The following is a 27,978-nucleotide window of genomic DNA, read 5'->3' as shown; positions in this document are numbered from 1 at the left end:
TAATTGATTTGTTAGACACCACTTAAAAGCCTCCTAATTGCAAGAACCTTTAACCGTACTTCTGTCTTCAGCGACCTCTGCAGTTATCCTAAGATGAGCGATTTGGTTGCTACTAAAATATGATTCCATATTAGTCTAAAATACTAGCTAAAGTAGTTCAAGCAGTTGTTTAGGCTGGCGATCGTTGAGCGTATTAAAAGAGAAAGAAAATGAATCGATTCGTTAGGCACCACTTAAAAGCCTCCTGATTGCAAGAACCTTTAGGAACTCTCCGGCGTATGAAAGAAAAGAAGTCAAGTTAGATAATTAGCTACCCTTTACTTCCTATATCAATTATTCAAATATTTCTCCACTTCTTCAATTCACAGCACACCTCGTGTGTCACGCATCAACGTCACCCTATCGCTGCGTCCCTCAAGCCTCCAAGATGCCGTGCTGCTCTACACAGCCGAATCGAAGCTGCCCAGCGGCGATTACGTGGCGCTTGTGTTGCGCGACGGTCACGTCGAGCTGCTGATCAATACGGCGGCCCGCCTCAAGCCGGTGGTGGTGCGATCACTGGAACCACTGCCGCTGCACCGCTGGACACGTGTCGAGCTGCTGCGTCGCCAGGGCGAGAGCATACTCAAGGTGGGCAATGCAGCGCCTCAACATGCGAAGGCAGCGGGCGCTCCACGGACGCTGTCGCTGAAGACGCCACTTTATGTGGGCGGCTATGATCGGGCGACGGTGAAGATCAATCGCGATGTGAATATCACAACTGGCTTCGATGGTTGCATCTCGCGACTGTATGACTCGAAGATGCCAGTGAATCTGTTGGTGGATGTTGTCGATGCGGCCAATGTGCAGAATTGCGGTGAACTCAATGAGATTGACGGCAATGACATCGATGGTGATCTGCTGACGCCGGTGGGACAAGATCAGCAGACGGGCCACGGTTCCGATGAGGAGCACCAGCCCTATGAAAGTGCTCCGTGTGCCAACGAGCCTTGCGAGAATGGCGGCACCTGCGCCGAGGAGGGCAAAAAGGCTGTATGCACTTGCAACCTCGGCTACAGTGGCAAGCACTGCGAAGATCGTAAGTTATTCAACGATTTTTTGTTTCTATAATTGAGATATTTTTTATGTTACCCAGAGAGAGCTCTAAATTCTTATTATTCTTATAATTTTATACATTACTACCTTAAATTTAAACAAACTTTCTCCACTGAGATGACTTCTTTTTGCGTCCTCTTTTTTTTTGAGGTAACAGTCACAAAATTCACTTTGCGGCTTCCATTTGCAATGGAAGCAATGAATTTTCCCCTTTTGTTTTGCTTAATAGTCACAATAATTCGTCACTCAATGAACACACTAAACAAAAACAAACTACAAAAAATGTATTTTGTCGCAATTAAGCGAGATATTGGTATAGGACTTTCTTTTGTATTATTTTTTCAACGTTTACATTTTCCTCAACTTTCACTTACTCTCCCCTTTCCTGCAGACATTCAAATCGGCTTCAATGCCTCGTTCCGTGGCAACGGATATCTGGAATTGGATCGCAAACAGTTCAGCGAAGAGGTAGATCAAGAGTTCACCTCCGCCGTGGTCGTCTTCTCCACCAACAAACCCAACGGTCTGCTCTTATGGTGGGGACAGGAGGCTGGCGAAGAGTTCACCGGCCAGGACTTTATCGCACTGGCCGTTGTCGATGGCTATGTGGAGTATGCCCTTCGCCTCGACGGCGAGGAGGCGGTGATTCGCAACAGTGATACGCCAGTGAACGATGGCAATCGTCACATTGTCATTGTGAAGCGATCGGCGAGCACAGCATATCTGGAGGTCGATCGCATCTCCGATTCGGGTGAGACGCGACCAACCGGTAAAGACACTATGCACCTGCCAGGCAATGTGTTTGTCGGTAAGTTCAGTAACTTTTTTTCTTTCCCAGCTCACGATACACGTTTAAGTACCTCTCTCTTTTCCTCTCTAATAATTAGGTGGCATACCGGATATATCGCAATTTACGGGCAATCGTTATAGCCGCAATTTTAGCGGTTGCATTGTCTTTGTCGAGGGCGACACTGCTGGCCAGATCAATCTGGGCAAATCCTCCATCCGTGGCATCAACGTGGACACCTGTCCTGTGTAAGTATCTTAATATCCAAAAATAATAATGGGAACCGGGGGGAAATACTACATGTACTTCGATATATATGCTAAGAGTTACTCTTCTTTTTAACATGCTGACGGAGATTAGTAGCTATGATTTTCCATCCAGCGTTGTGTATCACAGATACGATGCCAACGATGTGCGATATGATCCGAATTTCTTTGATGAATTCGATCAGCCGCCGCCGGTGCACATCATTTATCCGCGTCCCAATTTCAATCAGCTGCAACACAGTCAGGGCTACGGCATTGTGGCAAGAGCCACACGACAAGTGGGCGTGGCAGTGCCGCCTCTAAGTCTACTCGTCTCCACTGTCTACTGTCGACTGTGGCAACTGCTGTCGGTGCCCAGTTAAACGGATTGATATTACCCACAAAACAAAATACATCCTTGAGATATTAAACTAATCGTGCCATATCATTGCAAAATATCATGTTATAAATTCGATATCGACACCGATATCGATATATTATATATATATACAAAGTATATATATATAGATAATTACTAAAGCTAAATGTTTGCAATACCAATTTACTATAATCGACGTCGTAAACGATCTAACATACACCCAAAAACATACCATAAATATACAAAATTTTTTTTGTTTTTTTTTATTATCGAATAGCTAGCACCAAAATATTGTTAAAGATCGTTAAAACTTATATATAATACCACTTAAGATACCGATTACTTATGACAGTATGTACTTGAAAAACTTGGAACATTAGGAAAAAGGGTCCGAGAGTCAGATAATCCAGTAATCTCTGAATAAATCCATAACTAACGGAAACACTACTATATACACAAATCTATAAGTATATATAGAATGATGTATTCGATATATATACATATTTAGTTATTACAGATATACTACTATATTAAACGTAATAATATCGAAAGGCAGGCGCAGGCGAGTTTGAAGCTCTTCTCGTTGAGACAAAGTCTGAAATTGCAGTAATACGGATATAGACAGCACTTTTATACACTACTCGTAGAACGATTACGATAATGGAGAAACTACTGATGTGGGAACTTCTCCCAACTAAATTAGTTACAATGCTTGCAGTCAACAACAAAACAAAATAGTCAATGATTTTATGCCTAGCATTCTATAGAGCAGTACAAAAGAAATTTAGCTAAATTTTTGCTTCTTAATCCTAAACTTATGGAACAAGTATTAGATTAAATATTACAATTAGACACTAGATTACATTTATTATTCTATATAAGTATTTGCAGTAATAGTTTTGTATATTTTATCATTCAACGTTTAATTTGTTTGACTCTCTTATTTTTAAAGTAAATCTCACAAAAAAATACTTGAAATGTTAAGTATTTTATGAATTATCTCATTACTATTCTCTTTTTTATTGTTTAAACATTTATTTTATTATTTATTTTTATTATTATTATTATTGCAGTAATGATGAAGCCCATGGCGGTACTGAACCTCCAGTCGTTTAATATTAAAAGCAACCCCAAGAATCCCACAACAGAAGTTAGCCTCTTATAATTTTTTTTTTATTAAATAAATCAACCAACTTTTTGTTATATGTAATTTGCATATATGAAACAAAGGGTAAATTTATACACTGCGCTAATTGTTGTATCGTAGAAATGACTAAGCAATGAGAGATCCATGGATTAATCATTAATCCAATCCAACCAACAACACCACGAACGATACGATGCAATTGCTTCTTTTATATTTAATCTTAAATGAATGGGAAAAGAAAAACAAAATAATTATTATAATAATGATAAAAAAAAAAACAAAACAAAACCAAACAACTAACTTTTAATGTATACAACGGCCATAAGAAGTGAGACACAAAAGAAACCAACAAAACACTCGAAACGAAACAATAAAGTTATATATGGAATACATACATACCTATTAATAATTACTAAAAGCATAATAATACATACATACATACATATATAGAACTTTAAGGCCTAACTAACTCATGCAACCACCAACAACAAACACAACAGCAACAAACAACGCATACTAGCCAAGAGAATGAAGAAGAAGAAGATGATGATGACGAAGTTAAACAAACTACAACTAATTATAAATAATCTATTAATTATTTATCCATTCATTGATTTCGATTCGACGAATAGCTTTTTGTTGAGAAGCCCCAGTGTAAAATGTTGTGCAGCTTGAAATTTAACAGTCCTAACCTTACAATTGCATATAACGCACACACACACTCGAATACACATTCACACCCACACACACACATGCACAAAGTTTATAAATTTAAACTAAATATACATACTTATATTACAAGTTTATTGAACAAACGTAAAACTACAAAAAAAAAAATATTAAAATTATTATATGAAGAAACATCAACATAAATGTATAATACGAACAAAACTGTTAAGTGAATAAAAAACAAAAAAAAACTTTAAAAAATATTTAAAACCAAAAAGCAATCGCTTGGCACGTGTTTGTCTTACGCATTGGAATGGTCGGGGGAAGAGAGGCGGCTTCCAAAACGCAGCCTTCATTTAAGCTCATCGATTCGCCAACAAATGGGCCTATCTGTATGTGTGCATGCATTGATGATCAGCCAGCGCTTTGGTTTTTGCACTGCAGCGCAGCAGCAGCGGCATTCTTGCAAGCGCGTCTTCGTCGGCATCATGATACAATTATAGAAGGTAGTCTCGTCGGAAAAAAGCTATCGTCAGTGCGCATTCGTATTTCGACGCAAGAGGTTGTCTGCGGACGAAATTTTTAGCGCAATTAACCCTTATGCAAAATGACTTTTTGCCATGTATGCCGTAGACACGGATAGAATTTAAATATTAAGAGAATTAGAGAATTCTCATATATATTATTAATATTGTTCATAAACAATTTACATTTAAAAAACATGTCAAGGAGACATTAATATTACCTTCAAAATATGTAAATATTAATATCATCGTCTAAGGGTTAATGCGCATTTCATTGTCGTCTCGTTCACACTACCACGCTGTGCCTCTTTCATTCGCACTCATTGCTAACATAGACAGGGTACCAGATTTTTTCCGACGAGACTACCTTCTATAATTGTATCATGGTCGGCATTCTTCGGCGTCGTGTCACCCGAAACGAGCCGAACACTTTGCAGGCCTAGTCTTCGTGTCGCTGTCGATGCTGCTGCTGTCGCCGTCGCCGTCACAGTCACCGTTTAGTTACTTACGTGACGCGACGCGGGCAGGTTGTACGTTCTGGCAGCTGCGTGCGCTTCTTTTATTTTTTGTCTCATTATTTTTGGCGTCTTTATATTTCGGCGTGTGTTTTGTGTTTGTGTTTTTTTTTTTCTGGTTTTATGCGAAAAGCCGCAAATAGAGCAACAAACAAAACAGATTATACGTGTGCGAATTGTTATCATTGATGCAGAAGATGATAATAATCATTTGATTGGGCTAACTGTTAATAACATCAATAAGCAGCATCAAATGCAAGTTGCGCAAAAAGGTCGTAATTTGAGTGCAAAGCAAACCATCGGAAAACAAAAAGAAAAAGTGCGTGTGACGAAGTGGGGTAAAGAAAGCAATGTTTTGGTGTTTTTTTTTTTCTGTTTTCAGCAATTCTTGTTATTTATATTTAAATTTCGTATTTGTATTTAGTTTGTTTGTATTTTTAAAACGTTGGCCGGCAAACAGCTGCAAAGCAAAAGCAGAAAAACAGGCGACAAAGTGACATAAATACGCACACTGACAAACACTTGCATATGCATGTATATATGTTTGTATGTATGTTTGAGTGTATGCAAACGATGTAAGGCGAGCTAAACAGGTGCAGGATGCAAGTGTTTGTTTATAACATTTTGATACTATAAATTGACAAAGATATTGAAATGTCGTAGTTTTTAAAAACAACAAAAAAAAAACAAATATAACATATGCTAATCAATTAGGCTGTTCATTCAAAAATCGTAAACTTAACATTCTTGCGTTTTTTTTTTACTTTCCCTTTGGCTATTGCCGGCTTCCTTCATTCTTCCTCTTCGCCTTTGCCTGTAAATGATGCCAAATATTTTTAAGAGCTTTTCGGAAATGTGCCGTTTGTTGCTTTGTCGCTTTGCTGCCAACGGATGTGACTAAAAGAGAGCGCAACAACAAGAAATTGAAAGAATTGATTTCTTTGCTCTTTGTTGTATTTTGTTGCGCCATAACATTTAAATGGGTTTTTAGTATTTTTTTGTTGTTGTTCATTGAAATGGCTCTTTTGTCTCTTTACCACCAAGTGCTTAAAATAAGAAAATAAAAATAATAAAAGTGTTGCCGCTAATCCAAGTTCGTGTGATTCCAATAGATCTCATCGAAGAAGAAACATTTGGACGCCCTTCAAGAGCTGCGCCTTTTGTCTTTTATCCAGCTCTCCAAACTGTAGCGCACAGGTGAGTTTAGCAATTTATCTAAGAAGAAGAAGCAGAAGATGAAGCAGTTAAGCGACATGCTAACGGCAAATTGTGCGAGTTGAGTGGAAAGTAGTTCAGCTGGTCAACAAGTTGTCCATAAAATGCAACTGGGCCCGTTGCACGTTCAATCTTCAAGCTGACAATTTGTTCGCCAAGCCAAGTCAAATCAAGCGACGCATGTTGTCATATCCTTTTTTGGTTTGTCTCCATCTCTGTCTCTCACTCGCTTGTTGCGATTTTGGTCCATTTTTTGCGCAAAACAAGAAATTGCAGCAGATGAAAAGTTGCTTAGCAAAGACACGAACCCAATTGCAGACTTTTCGCCTGCTTGTTGTTGCTGCTGCTGTTCTTTCTTACCTACAACGATGCGGCCAAAATAAATAACAAAAAAAAAGGAAAAAAAAATGAGTGAGTGAGCAACCCCAACTCCTCCGACCCCATGTCCAATGAAATGCCTCATGCTGTTGATAACATTAATGAACTGTCTACAACAGCGTCGACGTCGAAGTCGACGTCGCTCTGCTTGCTGCCCGCACAAGAATAGAAACCATCACACACACTCACACAGGCACGCACAATTCTTGGCAAAAGGTAAAAACGTAGAGCCGAGGAATGCAAGAGCAACAACTGCAGCCAGAGAGAGAGAGAGAGAGAGCAACTGCGAGAGCAAGAGAATGAGAGAACGTGCATGGCTACAATGTGACCATGCTGTGCAGCTGTTGTTGTTGTTCTTGTTGTTGCTGTTCCTGTTGCTCTACGACTGGGCCCATTCTCTCATTCCTGCTAACAATAAATCAAAAGGCAGTGCAGCAGCAAACATCAACAACAATGCAGAAATGCTCTTGCATCTCTGTGTGTGTGTGTGTTTGTGTATGTGTGTTGTGCTAGTGGAAAAGCCCAACATAATAAAAATCAAGGCAAGTGTCGTCGCTGTTGCTGTCGACGTCGCAGTCTCAGTTACAAAAGGCAACAGGCAAAAAGGGCGCAGACAGTTTTGTTCTTGTTCTCCTTCTTCTACTTCGGCGACCTGATGCTTTGTGTTGTAGTTGTTGCTATTCCTGTTGCTCTTGCTCTTGTTGTTGTAGTTTATGAGATTTCATTATTACTTTCGATTGTTGTCCGCACCGACAACGACAACAACGATGACGATGACGACGACGACGACGACGACGACGACGACGACGACGACGACGACGACGACGTCGACGTCGTTGACGCTGCTGCGCCCATTGAGAGACTAAAGTTGCCCTTTAGTGAATAGTTCTGGGCCTAAAAACAAATAAACACACTGCCATCAACGGCATCAACAGCATCCAAATCTCAATGGCAATGCCAAGCTGAGCTCCTTTTGGACCTCGTTCAACACTCTAATCGCATAAGCAGATAGAATGGGAACAGCTCTAAGAATGAGAATAAGAATGAGAATGCGATTGAGAACGAGAATGAGAATTGGGCCCACACTGAAAAAGGTACAAAATAAATAAAGCAATAAATGGAAAATAAATTTCAAAAAATTGCTTTTCAAGTGGCTAAACAAAACTGCAACAGGTTCCCCCCGCATTGATGCTCTTCCCCCTCCCATTATTCTATCCCCATATCTTTGAAAATATACACAAAAAAAAAGTCTCCCTCCTTTTAGCCTTTTGCTGGTCATTCAGCTGCCCAGTGCACTTGCAACGTCATCATTGTCTGTGTTAACTGGTCTCTCTCTCTCTGTCTCTCTCTCTCTCCCGCTCTCCTTCTTTCTCTCCTTGCCCATTATAGTCCCACTGTCTATCCACTGACAGCTACCGAGTTGAAAGATTTCATGAAGATCTTTTAACCTGGTTCTTGGCTTATTGAATGACTGAGAATATATATGTGTTGTATGTCTGGGAATTTCATATCAAGCTTGACTGCAATACTTTACTGAATGCATGCATCGGAAACATTGAAGCTCTTTGATAGTTGCCATAAGTTTAATCATTTCACATATTGACACATTTTAGTAGACCAATATTTACAATTTGATTGTATTTTTCTTTATTGATTTGTTAACTCTTAGTATGACCATTGATAAAATGATAGTTTGTTTAGCTTAGATTAACTTCCTTAATGAAGCTACTGGTTTAATCCTTTAAATACGCATTAGCTTATATATACAAAGAGTTATACATGTTATTTATCTTTCGTATTTGTGCTGGAAATATTTGTCTTTCAAAAACTTACCTTTTAGAATTGACTTAATTTTACCAATTAGATGAAAACAAAAACTTTAGCTATTTGAATTTGACATTGGCCCTGATTTCATTTTGAGTTGCGATTTTGACCTAATGACCTGGCCTGGTAACAAACAATTCAATTTACTTTTCGCTAATTGCAAAAACACAATGCAACTCTCTTGTTAGACCGATTCCGATTGTTGGCTGAGCTGTGAGCTTTGATTGCTGCCTGCATTTCCCATCAAGCTACGAGTTGGCCGTCAAATTAGCGATTGACACCTTTTCGGATTTGGGGTTCGTTCCGTTCCATTCGGTTTGGTTTGGTTTGGTTTGGTTCCATGAAAACGGCGCATAAAAATTATTTCACGCTCGCCAAGCGGACACCAAAATTATGATTAATGTTTCCCCAAGAAGAAAAAAACAAAAATAATAATATTAAAGAGAAGACAGAGAGAAAAAAAGATAAAGAGAGAGAGAGAGAGAGGTAAAAACAAGCATAAATTGGATTTGATTTCTGTTTGTTTGCCGGTTTCTCGTAGAGCTGTTGGCGTTTTTTCGGTTTTTTTTTTCGGCATTTGGGTTTTTTGCACTAGGTAGCTGCCGCCTGTTCATTAGCAGAGACGGCAGACAAATCATTGGAGCAGCAGATGGGAGACAGACCGACAGAGAGCGAGAGAGGTTATCGTGAGGCGGCCCCAAAAAGCCCAAAGGTGGCAATCAGAAAAAAAAACCGAATGAATGAATGCTCGATCACTGAATGGGAGAAACACTCAGAGATAGAGAGAGAGGGAGAAGGTTGAGGAGGGGACAAGAGATCGAGATCGAGAGTCAGCGAGTCTGCATGAATGAACGCTGGCGGGTTGCGTTTTCTTTGAGATTGAGTTTGGGTTTCGTTTTTTTCTTTTTTTGATTCGGTCTTTTTTCGGTATTTTTCAGTCCCCTTGCTGTCCGCCCTCTGCACTGCCCCCTGCTACAAAGCGGAAGTGTAATTGCTGGCTGGACTCGACCCGACCCAACACGACCCGACCTCGCTACAGACCAAAAACCATACAGAATAACAACCAAATCACAGCGACCTTAAGTAGCGGCTACAAATGAGCCGAACATAAAAAGAAAAACGGGTGTTCGCAAAGCGACGTCTTCGCTGTCGTTGTCGGCGCCTTTGCCGCAGCTTCTTCGTCTTCATCTCAGGCAATTACCCTCTGAGAAAAGAGAAGAAGGGGAACAAAAACGGAAGCGCATTACAAGCCATATACGTAATGTGATAGCATATGTTGTGACACGCCCACACGTATTAGCCCCAAAAAAAAACAAGAAAAAAAAAAGAACAACAGAAAGTACAGCCAGCTCGAAAACCTTGAGATCAGAACCCCGAAATGAACCCAAAAGCAGTACGAGAAGGAGAAAGGGGTAGAGAGGCAAGGCGAGAGCAAACAAAAGCTAACTCAGTAGCACGTAGCGAACGACGCGTTATCGCTGCGAGGATATCGAAAATGGGAATGGGATTTGAGAATGGGAATGGGTAAGGGTAAGGGGAATGACGAGAGAACAGTATGGCTGTGATGGTAACGATGATGGCCTTATCAGCGACCATCGTCGGGCCGTGACGGCGACAACAGCAGCAATAGCAGCAACAGCAGCAATAGAAGCAGCAATCAGAGCAATTTGCGGCTGCGCGACGAGACATTGGCAGACAGAGGCGGCACACCTAGGGAGGGATCGACAGATAGATAGTTAGAGAAGAGAGAGCAAGAGAGAGAGTGCTAGAGGGAGGTACAGATACAGATACAGATACAGAAAACAGGCAGGAAGTGAGCTATTTGCACTTCCAAACAAGTCATAATTTTCGGCAGACAGAGAACAGACAAGAGACAATGTTACGTGGAATTCGAGTCTGATAAAGTAGCTCAACCGCGTCCCATTCATACCAAAAACAAAACACAACAAAAAAAAAAGATACAGCCAAAAGGAAGGCGGAGAGGGATATTTAATAAGCGGCAATTTAGCGTTGAGGTTGACATTGACACAGGTAGAAGACAGAGGTCGTCGTCGACGACATCATAACAGACAACTACTAACTACTTAGGTAGCCGTTGGACAGGACAACGACGTCTTGAAGATTGCACTGACATTGCTGACAGCGAACCGTCGAGAGTAATCAGAGCAGAAGAGAGTGAATCATTCGGAACTTGGCCAGGATTGGATGTGGGGGGGTAGAGAGGGCAGAGCTTGTGCTGCCAACTAAGATGAGGAAAATGAAATAGTTATGATCTCAGCACGGTGTGTGTGTGTGTTTCTTACTTGACTTTTTAATTAGTGGCAATGTGAAACCTTCCCACAGCGTCTCGCGAGACGTGAAAGGCATAGTTGATTTTTCTGATGATGTATTAATTTCTCACAATGATGTGAACAGATTGAATAATCCAAAGAGCCCAACTAACTATCTGTCTATCTCGCTATCTCCCTATCTATCTATCTCTCAATGGTTAGGCACTCTCTGTGATCGCAGCACGTAGCTGTCAGCGGCATAGAGGCCGCCAGCTGTGTTTGGGGTCAGTTTTGGAGGAGCACATTTGTGAACTCAATTAAAATAGCAGACGGCGGCGGCAGCAAAAAAAAAAAACTCACCTCGACCGATTACTACACAGTACAATTCATATACGTACACGACTTGTATATATATTCCCTTTACCGATGTTGAACTCAAAATCACATGCAAATGACGGCGACAAGATCCGCACTTAAAGATTCCAATTGAGATTCGAACTTTGCACGTATCTCGCTTGCTCTCTCGCTGTTTGGTAATTAAAGCTGCTTGGGAAGAAGGCAATGAAGGCAAAAAAAAAAAAAAAAAAATAAAATAAAGGAAGGGAGGTGGAGGAAGCTTAATAAACACATACCAGAGTAACTGTTTGAGCTGAGAGGCAACCACAATGAATAGACAGACATTCCTTACCGTGGGCAATTAGAAAATGAGTTCAAGCGAACGCGCCAACTCGCACCAAGTTGCGCCGAGTCATAGATCAACGTTCATGATAAGCAGACACCACAGCAGCAGCAACAGCAACAGCAACAGCAGCAGCAGCAGTTGGAGCACTCTCCGAGCACACACAAGTTTTGCTCTAATCGGAGCACTTCTTTACTGTGTGTCGATGCCAATGATCATTTTGGCCGATCTCCGCTGCCGACTGCGTGAGTAGAAAGCAATCGGTGAGCGCACAGTTTTATTTTGTTTCCATCAGATTCCCCCCTCGGGCGCCATTCCAGCAACTGGGCAACTGAGCAGCAGCATCATCATGAGATCGAGACTCCGACTCAGTCTGAGACTGAGACTCGACTCCAGTCGCGTCGAGTCATGGCATCGTTTGCTGTTTTATGCCTCTCCTTCTTCCTCTTCCTCTAGCTCTGCTTCTTTTATTTATTTGTATTTTTTTTTTTTGAAAGTCTGCGCCAGTTTAGAATTGTGATTGGAAAAGAAAGAAAAAAAGAAAAGAATGAACATTCCACATTCTGCAAATTCCTAAGCTGCCACTGACAACCGAAGCATTTCCTTTCTTGCAGCCAACATTCCAACCCATTGAATAGATTAGGCAAGGTCAGACTCTGTTGACAGGATACAATAATCCATTCATAACACAAAAGGAAAGGATTTGGCAGGATTAGTCCATAGAAGGCTTGCAATCTTTGCCAAACAAAAACAGTTTAATGCATAAATAGTTCAAGTGCAGTGAAGTGAAACAATTTTCATCTGAAGATCAACAGCTTACGATCATTAAAAGTAGACTAAAAAGAAAAGGAAATGAAAAAAGTATGCTATTGTTTTATATAGTAATCTGCGAATCCATTCAGAAAATATATTTCGCATTTAAAATTAAATGACAATTCTCAATGAAATTGTCTCAACTTTTTTTTTTATAAACGAATTCCAGAATATAACAAAATAGAATTAACAGAAAAATAAAATATATGTATATGTATATGTTTTCCGATATCCGAATCTATTTTTCAGTCCTGTGGAAATGTAACAAAAATTTCTTTTAAAATAGAAAATATTCCCTCCTGATAGATTGAAGTAAAATCTTATGAAATTTTATGCTGTTTGTAAGTGTTTTTCACACTAAAAATGTAATTACAATCTTTTTTACAAATTATTAAAATAAAACTAACAAAATCAAGAATGGTGAAGCTCACTTCAAGTTAATATAAATTAATTTTCAATGTCATAACTAAATGAAAATTTTCCTAAGTTAATATTATAGTAGAATATTTTACTTAAGAACCAAATGAAAATCTAGAATGAAATGTATATTAAATAACAACATTTGCATGTTTTTCAAAAGTATAAATAGTTCTTGAATTTGAAGAAATTTGAAGTCCATATACTTATGAAAAGTTATTGAAAATTATTGGTTTTTTTTTTGTACTTAGATTAGCTGCAAGTCTTCTAGTTATACCGGAACATTGGTTAACTATCCAAAAGCGAACTTGTTATTGCAGCAGATGCATTCAGGCGGAACAAACAAGAAATGAGAAAGGGGGACAATGATTGCATTGGGGGGAAATGTTGTTGCCCATTTGTTGTTAATTTGACATGGGAGCCATTTATGGGGATTTTTTCGAGAGTTCTGCGAACGCATTGAAGCATGTGATAAGCTTGGGGCAACTTGGCAACTATTTCTTGCCACAGCAACAAATGCAAAATGGCGTTCAACGGGCATTGAAAACTCGACTCGTTAAACTCACAATAAGTTGGCTGGCGCGTTGCATTCATTCATGAATAAAAAACAAAACGTAGCTTAGATGAAAAACCACAAACGCATTTCATTCATAAATAGGCAAAAGTTCAACGGTTGTCTCGTTTATGACGCCCACAAAAAAAAAAAAAAAGATACCGAGAGCTACCTGAGACGATGGCAGATGGGTAAGAGATGAAGAGTTGAACAGAAAGAGAGATGTTGAAGGTTAACGATGCCATTCGACGACATCGGCAACATTTTAACTGCTTTATTATAACAATGAAATGCAGTCGGTGCTGCTGCTGCTGCTGTTGTTGTTGCTGTTGCATCCGCATTTGCATCACAACCGGACCAAGTAGTATTACTCCAACTGCAAGTTGGGAGTCTGCGTCCGAGACTAAGACTGAGACTGAGGCAGCTTGTCGAGTCGAGTCCAAGTCACGTTTTGTCACTGCTGCAACTTTTTCGTTGGTTCACCTTGGCGCGCATACCAAAGACACAAACGGGAATGGGAATGGGATATAGAATGGGATGTGGATAGAGTTGGATAGGAATGAGGAATGAGATAGGTAGATAGGGGGAATGGTCAACAAGTTGGGGCCTGACAGAGAGTCAGAGTCGAGAGCAACCTTTTCATTGATTGTTTTTCTTTGCCTTTACCCATTTACCTTTACCTTTGCCTTTGCCTTTACCATTCGCGCTTAGCCCACAGCCCGTTTCATTTCTCTGGAAACGAGCAACAACACCGCAACCCAGCAATAACCAGTTGACTGCATTCCAAGGCGTCGCTCACTGCGATCATTGAGCATCGACTGGAGTTGAGTTGAGTTGAGCGTTGAGGAGGGGAATAAAGCACTCCATTCTTCGCTGCTAATTGTTTCCGACTCGTCCGACGCGGGGGACAAGGACAACATCCTGTGTCGACAGCTGAGGCAACTGTTTGCCCTCCAAATCTGTTTCAAGTACGGCGAGAAATATTAGATGGTGGGCGAAGGAGTGAGGGAACGGAGAGAAGAGGGCAGCGAACCTTATAGATAAGCTCTAAGCACACTCTTTACTTGCCTCGATTCAAAGTCAAAAGTTTGGTTTACGTTATGTGATAAAAACAATGTTGTCGGTTGATTTAACTCGCTGATAAGGCGTGCCAACAACAACAGATGAAGAATGGAGCCGAGACACACACACACACATGCACACACACACACACATGCACACACGTATGCCAGCGAGTCTCTCACGTCCGGGCGAGTAAATAAATGAAACAAATAAAAACAAAAATTAAATTGGGTTTATTGCATTTCATGTGAAAAACAAACGTTCGACAGCAACAGCAACAACAACAGCAACAACAAACAGCAGCAGCGATAAGTCGGAGAGAACCCCAAAGACCTGCCATATGGGATCGATCAAGACTATATACTCTACTTTAGTCGTACCCCATCGCCACCCTTCTGTCCCCTTCGTCTCTCCTCTGCCAACAACAAACACAGGAACAACGACAAATCAAATTGTAAGAATTCAACAAGAAATTCTCGCAGTTGTGTTTGCGTTTCAATTTCGTTCATTCAATCAACTAACCGACTTTCAATTGAGACTGCAGAATTTGGAGCAGTCGATCAACAAGGGGTCGGTGGGGGAGGAGGAAGCAGCGGGGTTACGAGGTTCGTCGTCTTTACGCATCACTAACTGTGGGAGCTGAGCTGAGCTGCTGTTGTTGGTTGTTTCATTTCGGTGGCTTCAATTAAATAACAGAATGCCAATTAATTAAAAGCCCATAACCGTTAGACCCCTTTTCTCAGTGGGCACCCATTCACCTAACCAACCCCTCCCCTTCACCTTCCCTTCACTCTCTGCCCACTTACTAAAGTTGGTAAGGTGCCGTGTCGCTGTCGCTGTTTCTGTTGTTGTTGTTGTTGTCGAGTCGATCTAAATTACAAATTTGTCGTACCAAAATAGATAATATGATCTAATAAAATTGAAAGAGCAGCCGCGCGACAATAAAAACCACGACGCAAATACATACACACATCGCATTTGAAATAAAAACCAAAAAACACAAAAAAAAAAAAAGAAAAAACATACAAAAGCTAAGCGGCGCCTGAGGAACGTTGAATGATGAGACTGTATCGTGTTTTGGCTTTTACATTTTTCCGATAATAATTCAAACTAAAATGCTATACATAAAAAAAAAAAAAAAAAAAACTAAAAACTTAAGATCCGATCCGAAACACTAAAAAGAGAATGTTCGAAATAGCTCGATACTTCCCTTTAGAATCGAAACAAATTTCGCAGTTTAAGATCTTAAAACATATATTACCAAATATACACAATTTTATCCAAACATATAAAGGACATTTCTTTCATATGCCATATTTTAAATGAAATTTCTTTGTAGAAAACTTGTAATTTTCCTTAATTGTTTAGTATTATAATCAATTAGTATGACGCAAAGAATTGTGTTAAATTACTGTCTGATCGTTTGGCTCGAATTTCAAAAAGGAGAAGAACAAGAATTCGAAATTATGTAATACGCTAAGGGAGTGCCAATGATAATAATGTCATATGCGAATCGTAACTATTAAATATATGAATATGTAATTGGCATGAGATCATCATTTCGAGTTGCTGATCAACACTCTTTTGACTCTCTTCAACTCAAAGTTTATAATAATTCATGAGAATAGCTGTGTAAAATTGAAAAATTGAAATATAAATCGATTCAGCAGCGTATTAAAAGAAAAGTTAATTTATACAATTAAGATTATGATTCGATTTTTATATTATAATCCAATGTCATATCTTTACTCGAAAAAACATTTTTTAAAATTCAATTAAAATTCATTTTGAAAGTCCCCTGAGCATTTTGAAGGCGTTTGATAAGCAAAACATTTAAGTATTTTGTTTTTTTTTGAGTTTGCAAAGTGTTTCTAATCTTTCGTATAAATACGTTACTTAATTCAATTGTCATGAATAAAATCAAACATCAAGCAATAATTTCTGAAGAATTTCGTACATTTGATCAGACTTGATTTTTGCAATACTTGTTTCAATCAAGTGAAGGCAAGCTTCAAATTTCCTGTGGGCTGTTCTTGATGTTGATGCTTTGGTGTGTGCCACGCGCCATTTGGCCGCTGCATGCCTCACGTTCAGCATCAATTGCATTTTTCATGAGAATTTTGGAAGGCAAGCGGGAAATCTTGAACTTCGTCTCTTGTTTTTATTTTACTTTGGTTTCATTTCACATTTCAAAGAGATGGCAAAAGGGCTTCTGCAGAACACTTGCCCATGCAACACTCGAGTGTGCAACACTCTGTGGCATGTGCATAAGCATAAAAACTGCAACTTTGCGATGCTATCAAATTGATATTGCCACTTAATGAATGTTCGTTGTTGTCGTTGTTGTTGTTGTTGTTGCTGTTGGTTGGTGTTAATGCAGACATTGTTGCATGTAATTGTTTATGATTATTAGCAGCGTCTATCAGCATGACAGCAACAACAACAACAACAACGAAAACGATAGCCACAAGAACAGCAACAACAAAAGCAACAACAACCGGACGAAGACGCGTGCTTAATTGTATAATTAATTTGAGTTTTTGTGATTTTTATGTCACGTTTAGTTTATATTTGGCCAGACGCCAGATTGAGTTGTTTCCTCTCTTTCAGTCTTTGCCCCCTTCTTGTGCCACACGCGACTTCGAGTCACGCATTAAGTTCAATTCGCTCGATGACGAAATTGGCAACAATATTCACAATCTGTATCTTCTTGGATTACAGTAAGATTGCACTTCTTTTTTTCTCTCTCTTTTTTTTTTGGTTTTTTCTTTGTCTCTGTGTGTATTTTCATATACACTTCGCACTCGAGACTCGCTGAGTTTATAATGAAACTGTAAACCGATATCGAGGCACGTTTCCCATTCAGTAAAACTGAACTGACGTTGCTGTGTGTCCAGAACACAGGAATCCAACCAAAAACCGTCGAAACAAAAGCCCAATAGCCGTCCTCCTCCTCTTCCGCCTCCTCCTCTTCTTCACCCATCTCTCGAGCTGTTGCGATGTATCAAATTTTCGATGATGATTTCGAGTCAGTGTTGCTTTCTGCTTTAGAGTTTCTGATTTTGTGTGCCGTTTGTTTCGCTGTTGTTGCTGTTGCTGTGATTCTTTGGCTCTGGCTATTTATGCATAATTAAAATTAATGAACATATTAGGCCCAGGCCACAGGAAGGCAACAATGACAATAGCTGGCCATTGTTTCTTCGCTGTTTCTGTTTCTGTTGTTGCTTATGTTGTTGTTGTTGTTGTTGTTGTTGTTGTTTATGCCCGCAGGTAACCAAAGAACTTGGCTCGCGTTTTAAGTTACAAACGGCAACAACAACAAGAAAGCCAAAACGAGCGGAAAACCAAAATGAAATGAAAAATAACAGCAAAATGATATGCACAAAAAAACAACTGTTGTGTCTGACGCAAATTGAGCAGCCCAGCAACCTCGCAACCTCGCAACCCCAACTCTCCCTCTCTGAAACTCAAAAAACAATGAGACAACCCTTTTGCCAAATGCAGAAATTACTACTTTATAACATAAATAATGATAATGATTGTTATTATCATATATCGAATATTTTAATACTCCATTTTTATGAATATTGAATTCGAATATAGTTTACAGTATTTCATTAATTAAACATTTAGACATAAATCTTCTATACAATCACAAATCTTGAATTTTTACCATTGATTCGTAATTATTGTCATGTTTAATATACCTTCAAATCTCAACATCTGCTTCTATTTTTATAACGTGTAAGATTTCACCAAGTTGGTTTTGTAATACTCTTTACATACTTGTGTTTACAATTGAAACTAAAAATATAATATTTCATAAGAATATCTTTAAATGATGAAATCACAAAAGCAACAGAATAGAAAATTAGTATACGAATATCGCCATAGAACTTAATGATCGATTGATTTAAGCAGTCTGAGGTTAAATCTTTCCACAACTGAATTTTAATCTACTCTTCATTTTTGGTTTAAAACTTGATTGATTTGCTGTACTTTAAATCTTTTTTGGAACCTTCCTATTCCCGGTTAAACTACAGTCGATCACGTGCGAAATATTTTCTCAAATTGAACAACATTTGGCAACATGCAGGATATTTTTGGCGCGATGAATTATCGATAGTCAGTCGATAGTTTACGGATTAGTATATACCGTTATAATCGCTATTAATATTAGTGTTTTATGCTTAAACATTTTGACGAAAGTCGAACGATCGATAGCTTTTAACTTGACAAGTAAATTGAAATGCCCAGTAGACATGCCTATTGGATATCGATTGTCATTCGATATACAGATACCGTTATAATCGCTACTAATATTCGTATTTTTTTAACGAAAGTCGAAAGATCGATAGCTTTCAACTTGACGAAGCATATCTTTATATCTACATTGAAATGCTCAGTAGACAGACCTATTGGTTATTCAAAATAAAAACAAAATGTAGCTAAATGTGGGCCAATTTGATGCCACCCGGTGGCACCAACAGCAGCAATGTTGTCTGCATCGTCGTCGTCGTCGTCGTCATCGTCATCGACGTCGTCATCGTTGTATCTGTTGTTGTTGGCGTCTCGTGGCCGTTTGCCAACTGGCGGCAACAAACAAAAAAAAAATATGAAAATTAACGGCACCGGCATGAGGCATGTGGCATGTGGCACAGCAGCAGCGGAGGTGGTTTTTCAGCCGGCAGCAAGGTGTGCGGCAATTGCTGTTGCTGTTGCTGCTGCTGCCGCTGTTGCTGTCGTGCGAAAAGAATTATTTTTATATGTTTGGCCCACATGCGGCAACTGTGCGGCAAGTGGCAAGTGAATGTGCGGCAGCGCCGCCAGCGATCACGACGCGACGCGACGCGACTCGACTGCCAGATAAAATGGACGCGCTGTTGCTGTTTTCTTTTCGGTGGACTATTGCATTTCCTGTTTCTATCTGGCTGTGCCAACAAAAAGCCAAAATATTGTTGATGGATCTCATATTAATTTGCACAATTTGCCCACTGTCCACTGTGCAGCGTGGAGCGTGCAACGTGGGCACGAGATTCTAAAGCAGATTGTGTGCAGCTCATTAGGTGGCCCATTAGAAGAGGTGCCCATATGATGCGGTAGCCTCGAGATGAAAATCAAGAAAAATGCTAGGAAAATGCGGGAAACACTCTAATGTGGTGGATGTGGCGTCGCCTCAAGGCGTGGGCGTGGCACTCAGGTGAGGGTGTCCAGCTAAAAATTCAAATTTGAAACCAGCGGAAACTGTTACAAAAATATCTTAATGATGCGCAGAGTGAGTGGAGAGGTAGAGTAAGAAAGAGAGAGAGGGGGGAAAGAGATGGCAGCTGTTTATGATGAATTGCTTGAGAAGAAGCTCGTTAGGTGGCATCAAAAATGTTGTGCAATGCCAAAGAGCAGAAGAACATGATGAGAGGGGACAGCAACGACGACAACAACAAAAACAACAACAACCACAACAACTAAACACACAACGAACAGAAAACGAATGCAAATTGAAATTCCAAGATCGAAATCAAAGATGGCGACGCACCAAAAACAAAGGCACAAGCCAAAACAAAAGGCAACAACAACACAACAAACACAAAGCCGAACAACAGACAACAGAAATTTAATGCAATGAAAATCAAATAAATTGCAATGAAACGGCAACAACAATGTCAACGATAGCAATCACTGAACATGGTGGGCTAACGCCGACTGCGCAGTCGCCGCCCGCGTCACAGAGAGCTTTTTTTTTTGATTTTAATGAGAGCGGCGTAGCAAAAGCGAAGCATTTGAAAAATGCATAAGAAGAAGCATGCAAATGACACGAGACAGTGAAAGAGATGATGGGACTGGTGGGAAGGGAGGGGAGATGGGGGATGGGGGAATAAAGGGCAAATAGAGCAAAGCTAAGCACACCAAAAATGGGAATGTGCAAAGAAGAATGCAGAACAGCTGGCAAAGCGAGGAGACAATGAGAGCGACACACACAGAGTCTGAGCGAGAGAGAGCAAATTAAACTGGAAGTGAACGAAGCTGCAGTCGCTCTCCTTATATGAACACACACACACACACACACACACACACACACACACACACACACGACACAGACACAGAAACAGAGAGACACACTCACAGTGGAATAAAGTCGCCAAGAGCGGCTTAAGGAGGAACGCATAAATTTTGGAGCATGTTTGCTGCATGCTTCTTTCTTTTGCTTCTTTCGTTGTGGTTTTTGCATGTTGCTAGGCCACAGCTGCAATTGCTGCCAGCGGGCGCGTGTCCATGTGAATGTCATGGATGTAAATGTGGCATGTGGCATGTGGCTCGGACTACGACTCCAACTGCAACTGCAACGGCAACTGCGACTCTGACTCAAGGCAGGCTTTCACCCATGGAATGCGATCAAAAGCAACAACAGCAAATTAGCTCAAATGCCTCGCTGTGCCACAGGGCAAATATGTTGCTGCCACAACAACTGCTTGTTGCAGTCGCTGCGGCAAGGGCCCTGCAAGTGCTAATAATAATAATAGTAATAACAGCGACAAGAAAAAGCGCTGGCAAGAAATTGCATGCCGTGTGCATTAATTATGACAAAAGTAAAAGGCAGCTGTGAGAATCTCGCCATCGCGATGCATCGGCAATAAAAGCGATGCGACACCAACAGTTGCAGCCTCAGCAGCAGCAGCAGCAACAGCAGCAGCAATCGCTGCCTCGCTGCGTGCTTCAGACGCCCACACAACGCGACCAACAAATAAAAGCTGCACTGTCATTTTTTTTTAATGTTGTTGTTGTTGTAGCTGTTGCTGTTGCTGTTGCAGCTATTTCTAATTTGCTTGACCAATAAAAAATGACTCGAAAATCGTGTGCGGCGATTGCAATGAGTCATCGTCATCGTCATCGTCATCATCGTCATTGTCATCGCAATCGACATCGTCATCATCGACATTAGATATGGCAACAAGTCAATTGCAGTTAGCAACATTTATCTGCTAGCAACATTCATTGGCAACAACACAAAATGTTGCTGGCATGAAATGATTTTCATTAAATATTAATCATATAAATTAGATGCAAATTTAGCTGTTATTAAAATAATATTACTTTAATTTTTAGCCCACATTTCTTGGGTTTTTGTAAATTCTCTTTTCTCTCCAAAATTGTATATATTGTTATATATGTATTAATCATTTATTTAATCTGTTTAAATAGCAAAGATCAAATTGGTCAGCTCCCATTTTCTTCTCTTTTTTAATCACACTTGCAAAATTTCTCTTCATATTATTCTAATAATGTTTCAAATATAAATAATAATTATATTCTTTAAATATTTTTGACATATCAAGGAATGCACAAATATTTATAATATTTTAAAAATATTATTGAGTTAATATTAGATACTCAAATTGTTGAATTTTAAATTATTTCTATATTTAAAGTATGTCATTAGCATGCAAACTAATTGAGCTGCCGATTCTTTTAATTTTATAGTTATTGCCATGCTGTTTCAATGCTAGTAATCATTTCAAAGTATTATAATCTCAAGAAAGAAATGAAATTTGGAACGAAACATTTGGTTAATATGAAAATTATATTCCACAAAATCAAGTTACATTATATTACATTAAAAAATTGTTTTCTTTCGTCAATATTTGCGTTTTAACGAAATTTGTTCAAAGTTTTTGGAGGATATGTTTTATAATTATTGAATTTTTCCAGTTTTTTTAGTACAGGGTATTCGCTAGTCGAGCTTTCGGTTTTTTGTCGTATTTGCTGGCATCGCTCAAGGAAAGGAAAATTGAAAAATATTTATGAAAAATGACAACTGTCGTTAACACATACAGTACACACACACACATGCATGTTGAAGTAAATTCTCACACCCGCACACACACACACACACACACACACACACACACACACACACACACACACACACAAGTTGTTGGCTATTTTTGTGTTGGGGGTGGCGCTGAATTTTTGTGTGCTTTTCTTTTATTGTTGTTCCGTTTTTCTGCCGTTTGAACAACAAATTCGTTGTTGTTTCTTTAAATTTTGCTTGTTATTATAATGTTGCCCTGTTGTATTTGTTGTTTTTGTTGTATTTGTTGCTGTCGTTGTTCGTTTTTGTTTTCACGCGCTGTTCGACTTGGCGACATTTCAAAATATTTTTGAAATTATGGGCCAACAACTGCATGCCAAGCATCATGTGGGAGGGGGAAGAGTGAAGGTGATTAGAAGCGGATGGGGGGGTGAAGGGAGATGGGGACTATGGCGTTACGTGGGGCAAATCACAAAACATAAATTAATTAAAAGCATATTTAATGCACCAAATGAAGAGCTGAGACCTCCGCGAGGTTCTTCCGCTCTCTTTCTCTCTCTCTCTCTCTCTCTCTCTCTCTCTCTCGCTCTCTGCTTGTTTATTATTTATGTATTTTTGCCACATTTTTTAGTCATTCAACTAAAAATGATTTGATATATTTATGACATGTTCTACGTTCCAACACACACACACTCAGTTTTGGGGCATCCACCCAACCAGGTATGCAGAGCATTATGTTTTTTGGTGTTCTTAGTTTTATGTGTTTTTAAATGGACAAGCAAACACTAAAAGGGACTTAAAATGTAGCCCTCAGACATTGGGGGCATTCACTATATTGAATTCCAAATAAACTGATTTATGCGCATAAACAGCCAAAAGTTGAAGATGAACACAGATCCCACACACACACAGACACATACATAAATTTTAGGCGAATTTTAATCTCTGTTGAAAGGCAATTTGAAGCGGAAATAAATCGCAAAGAATGAATTCATTTGGCGTGGATTTTTATTACTTTATTTTTTCCCCATAAATTTTTGTCAGTTTTGCAATAAAACAATTATCACCGACATTATATATTTAACTGCTGTGAAAACATAACAAAAAACTAATGATTGAATGAAGGCAATGCAATTATATTTCTCTAATCATATTGTGAAGTAATATACCATATATCATGTATAGTATATTTTTTTAAAAGCAATGCAATTACATTTCCCAAATCACTTTATACAGTAATATACCAAATATCATATATAGTATATTTACTTGGAGCAATGCACTTTTATTTCCCCAAATCACATTATGCAATAATATACCATTTATCATGTATAGTATATTTTTTTAAGAGCAACCCTAATGTCTAGTTCTTCGTGTATTTAGTCTTTCGTTTAATGCTTCTTCTTTTGTCGCTCTTCTCATTTGATATTTTCGGCATTTTATTTATAGTCTTCGCATTTATTTGCCTGTCGCTGAGCTTTTTTGTGCCACTTTAGGCCTCAATTATTTAGAAATTCATTAAAAGTGCCATCTATTTTCAATATTTATGTGTGTGGCACACCTCCCCCCCTACCCCTCTACCCCATCCACCCTTTTCCCCATCGTATCTATATACTTTGTTGAACGATTGAAAACATTTATCTTATTTTTCCCCTTATTTCCATTGCAGTTTCGCCTTTGTGTGCTGTGTGCGCTAAAATGCAATCCTAAGTTCAACCGGAAAGAGACAGTTCCAACGACCGAGTGAGCGAGAAGACAAAAGAGTGTGCCAGAGAGAGAGAGAGAGAGAGAGAGAGAGAGAAAGAGCGAGCGAGAGAGAGTGGGCTGTAGTGAAGTGACACTGAAGCCAGAACGCGGCTAACAAAAAAGGTAAGTCACTGCCACAATTTTAATAAACGTAATCCTGGCTCAGGCAGGCGCCCACGCAGCATGCAACATGCAGTGTGTGTGTGTGTGTGTGTGTGTGGGCGTGCAACACGCTGCTCCGCGCCCATAAACATAAGTCGAAGCTATAGTTTTCATGATCTGTTGAGGAGAGAGAGCGGTGTGGAGTTAACGAAAGGCAACCAAACAATACAAATCGTTCTCGTTGCCCACGCAGCGTTCCAAAACGCTCGCCCTGAAGATGCCCCTCGAGAGGGGAAAAGTGCGGCTGCGGCTGCGGCTGCGGCTGCAGCTCAACAGCTGCATTCAACAGGTGGGGCGTGCAAATTCAAAGAGAGAACGAGAGAGAGTGAGATAGAGAGAGAGAGAAGGGAACTTGTCTGCTTCAGTTAAGTTCAAATCCTGTTGCTGGAATGCAGATTTCGAACTCGTTTACATGCATTCCCCTCTCTCTCTCTCTCTCTCTCTCTCTCTCTCTCTCTCTCTCTCTCCCCTTCCATCCCCTTCCCTCGACTGCTGTGGCGCTTAAAACGCCAGCGTAGCTGCTGCGCTTTTGTTTTGGGCGCGCTGTTCACCGCGCTGCGCTCCTGTGCAGCATCTTCGACTGCTGGTTCCGGTCTTCTTCAATCTTCAGTCTTCAGTCTTTAGTCTACAGAAACAGGTTCCATTGCTCAAGAATTTTTGCCATATCTTTAAGCGAGTGTGTTTGTAAGTGTGTTTATATATGTGTGTGTGTGTGTGTACCTCTGTGTATGTGTGTGTGTTTAATCTGCTGTTGTTGTTGTCTATTTGCTTGTTTGTATAGTTCCATTTTGTTGTTATTGTTGTTGTTCGTGATTTTTCTATTGCTCCTTTTGCTGGCAGCAATAGTTGCTGCTGTCGATGCTGCTGCTCTCAAGTTTTATTGAACTCTCTGTGCAGCAACAACAACAACAACAGCAAGAGCAACTTGTAGCAGGTGTTAGTGTTTTACAAGCTGTTAACTGCCTCTGCTTAATGGCCAACAACACAGTTAAGCTTAACAAATGTTGTTGTTGCTGTTGCTGCTGTTGTTGTTGTCATCATTGTTGTCGCGTTACGCCCTCGACAGCATTTAATGAAATACGCGGCACACACACACACACACACACACACATACATTAACAGATCTGCGAGACGGGGGCGGAGGCGGTGGCGGTGGCGGTAGCTACTTGCTTTCGTGGGTCACGCCCATTTTGCAACGCATCTTTTGTCCCGCCTCGCTGTGGCACCTTCACTAATTTCTAACAGTTTTATGCTAATTTCTCGACAAGCAAACATTTGAAGAAGCCGCTAAACAACGACCACAAAGTTACCATTCACTTCTATGTAGTAGTTACTGGTCGCTAATGTTGTTGTTGCTGCTGAGGCCAAAACATGTGTTTTTCGTGCTGTCTCTTAATTTATGCTGTTTAATTTGGCATTTCATTTGATTAATAACTGTTATTCTATATGTTTTAATGTTGTCTCTGATCTCTGCTCATTCAAAGCCAAAGCCAAAACAACAATCAGCCTCAGCCAAATTTGTTTTTTCCACCCAGCTTGTGCGTGTGTGTGGCCTTTGCTTTTGTTTTTGCTTTTGTCAGTGTGTGACTAATCAAATTAGTGGCCAACAATGAATGAAGCAGGCGAAATGCATTAACATTAAGCATTAGCAACATTTGCATTAGCTGCACTTTGGCGTTGGCAACATTCGAAGCGTTAGCAACATGTTGAAATTGTCAAACAACATGTTATCAACATATTAAAGGCTAGATTTGTTTACGTTTAAAATAATAATTATTTTAATCACTTTATTTTGAAAGTAATGCTAATTTCTTTAAAAATAACTTTTTATGTCTTCTTTAGCTTTATTTTTTGTTTAGTAATCGTAGCTTATATGGCTTGTAGCTAAATGTAACAAAAAATTAAGAATAATTTTAATTACTTTCATTGAAATTTCCAAAAAAAAAATTAGTTTCAGAGAACTTCAATTTAAAAACATAAAAATCAAAAAAAATATATATATGATTTATTTGATTCGAAAATTTTTTTTAAATAATTTAATAAAATCCATCTTAAAATTTGCTACCATTTAAATAAATATAAAAATATTTAGAAAAAGTCACAAAAAATACAAATACATTGATACATTGGTATTTTTATATAACATATAAATTTTGCCTAAATATTTACCACAATTCTTAAATATATTTTATATAGCATCTTAATATTCGATAATTTGAAAAGTAATTTTGAAATTTGTCAATAAAAATACAAATTGTACAATGACATTTCAGTATTTTTATATAACATACTGGAATAAACAATCAAAAAATCATCGAAGCATTGAATTGAAATCGATTCGTTGAAGTAATAAAGATGCAAACTGCGCATAAAAAATGTGAATGGAATTGGAATTGGAAATGGAAATGGAAGAAACGCAAAAGGGCTTAAAGGCAATCTGCATAGAATGCTCTCCATTTCACATGTTGACGTGCAACATGTTGCACATTCAGTTGCAATTATGCAGCAGGTAATGCAGTTCATCTTTTATTACAAAAATATTTTGATTGCTATTTGGCCAGCGAATTGCAGTCGCAGTCTGAGGTTGATCTTTTCCCCAGCGCAGCGCAGTCACAACAGCAAACAAGTTGCGTCGAGTTTGCTCGACTCTAAGATACCCGATACACTTCAAACAAGTAAGAAAGCTGAGATACTCGCTATTTTGTTTTGAATAATACAGCAAAACAGTGCTGTATTCTTCTTAAAATATTCCAAACCATATACCGCAAAAATACTAAAAATATGCCCAAGCTCATATTTGGTGTACTACATTCGAAATATACTGATTTGAAGGAGTTTAAAAAGTAATTTTGTTATTTATACACACAAATATTGTCATTTTATTTACTGAAGGTCTTTCAAAGTTTTTATTTCTGTATTATTATTATTATTATTTTTTCTGTATTTTATTATATTAAATCGAGTATTAAATATTAAATTTAATTATACAGTAAAGAGAGCGAAGAGGGGTCTAATTTGCTTTGGATGACAATCTGGTATATTGAGCCGTCCATTTTATATTTTAAATGCGGTACTATATCGATATACCACATATATCATTTGGTATATTTTTAGTATATTTGCAGTATATTCGGTATATTCGGTATATTTTGAGAATAATACCGCAAAATATATTGCTTTCAATCAAATTGGGTAGCGGGTATCTCACAGTCGAGTACACTCGACTGTAGCTTTCTTACTTGTTATTTCTGTATTATTATTATTATTATTATTATTATTATTATTATTATTATTATTTTTCTGTATTTTATTATATTAAATCGAGTATTAAATATTAAATTTAATTATACAGTAAAGAGAGCGAAGAGAGAGATGGCAGCTAATGTCTTGTCTCATTGAATTTTGTTGTCTAGCTTTGTACTTGTTTTTTTTTTGTTCTGTTTGCCATGCAATTGTGCTGCCCTTCAATGTCTTGGATAGAACGGGTATAACAAACCGATAGCCATTGCCATTGTGAGTTCCCGGTTCCCAGTTCCCAAAGTCGGGGCTCCGAGTCCATTTGTGGCTGTGACTCTTTCTCTCTCTGAGTGTGTGTGTGTGTGTGTGTGTGTGTGTGTGTGTGTGCTTGCAACACATTCTTGCAACGCCATTCATTTGCTCTGTTCTGGTTTGTTTTTTATGCTCTCGCTGG

At 39.0% G+C, this 27,978-nt stretch overlaps 3 protein-coding genes across 18 annotated transcripts in view; all 3 read left to right on the top strand.

The window, feature by feature from the left end:
• The window catches only part of LOC132795911 (basement membrane-specific heparan sulfate proteoglycan core protein), a 102,495-nt gene extending 98,554 nt beyond the window's left edge, over positions 1-3,941 (top strand). For all 12 annotated transcript variants that reach the window (XM_060806862.1, XM_060806861.1, XM_060806860.1 and 9 more), the window contains 4 exons: positions 369-1,078; positions 1,487-1,903; positions 1,983-2,130; positions 3,580-3,941. In XM_060806862.1, coding sequence (XP_060662845.1) covers positions 369-1,078; positions 1,487-1,903; positions 1,983-2,130; positions 3,580-3,622 — 1,318 coding nt within the window. In that variant the 3' untranslated portion in view covers positions 3,623-3,941. The remainder of the gene's footprint in view (positions 1-368; positions 1,079-1,486; positions 1,904-1,982; positions 2,131-3,579) is intronic.
• Positions 3,942-5,359: 1,418 nt separating this feature from the next.
• Positions 5,360-27,978, top strand: part of LOC132795218 (interference hedgehog) — a 35,339-nt gene continuing 12,720 nt past the window's right edge. The window contains exons 1-3 of one of the 5 annotated variants that reach the window (XM_060805808.1): positions 5,360-5,680; positions 6,474-6,558; positions 24,049-24,248. The gene's annotated coding sequence lies outside the window, so the exon portion shown is untranslated. Of the gene's footprint in view, positions 5,700-6,473; positions 6,559-24,048; positions 24,249-27,978 lie in introns of all 5 variants that reach the window. The other 4 variants (XM_060805809.1, XM_060805811.1, XM_060805812.1 and 1 more) reach the window with 4 other exon arrangements.
• LOC132795222 (uncharacterized) lies at positions 11,398-12,183 on the top strand. Its single transcript, XM_060805815.1, has 2 exons — positions 11,398-11,972; positions 12,023-12,183. Exons 1-2 carry the CDS (start codon positions 11,753-11,755, stop codon positions 12,181-12,183), a joined length of 381 nt encoding a protein of 126 aa, XP_060661798.1. The 5' UTR covers positions 11,398-11,752.

The sequence above is a fragment of the Drosophila nasuta genome, chromosome X, assembly GCF_023558535.2.
Source record: "Drosophila nasuta strain 15112-1781.00 chromosome X, ASM2355853v1, whole genome shotgun sequence".
NCBI lineage: Eukaryota > Metazoa > Arthropoda > Insecta > Diptera > Drosophilidae > Drosophila > Drosophila nasuta.
The sequence above is the reverse complement of the archived record's forward strand: the minus strand, read 5'-3'. Positions and strand labels throughout refer to the sequence as shown.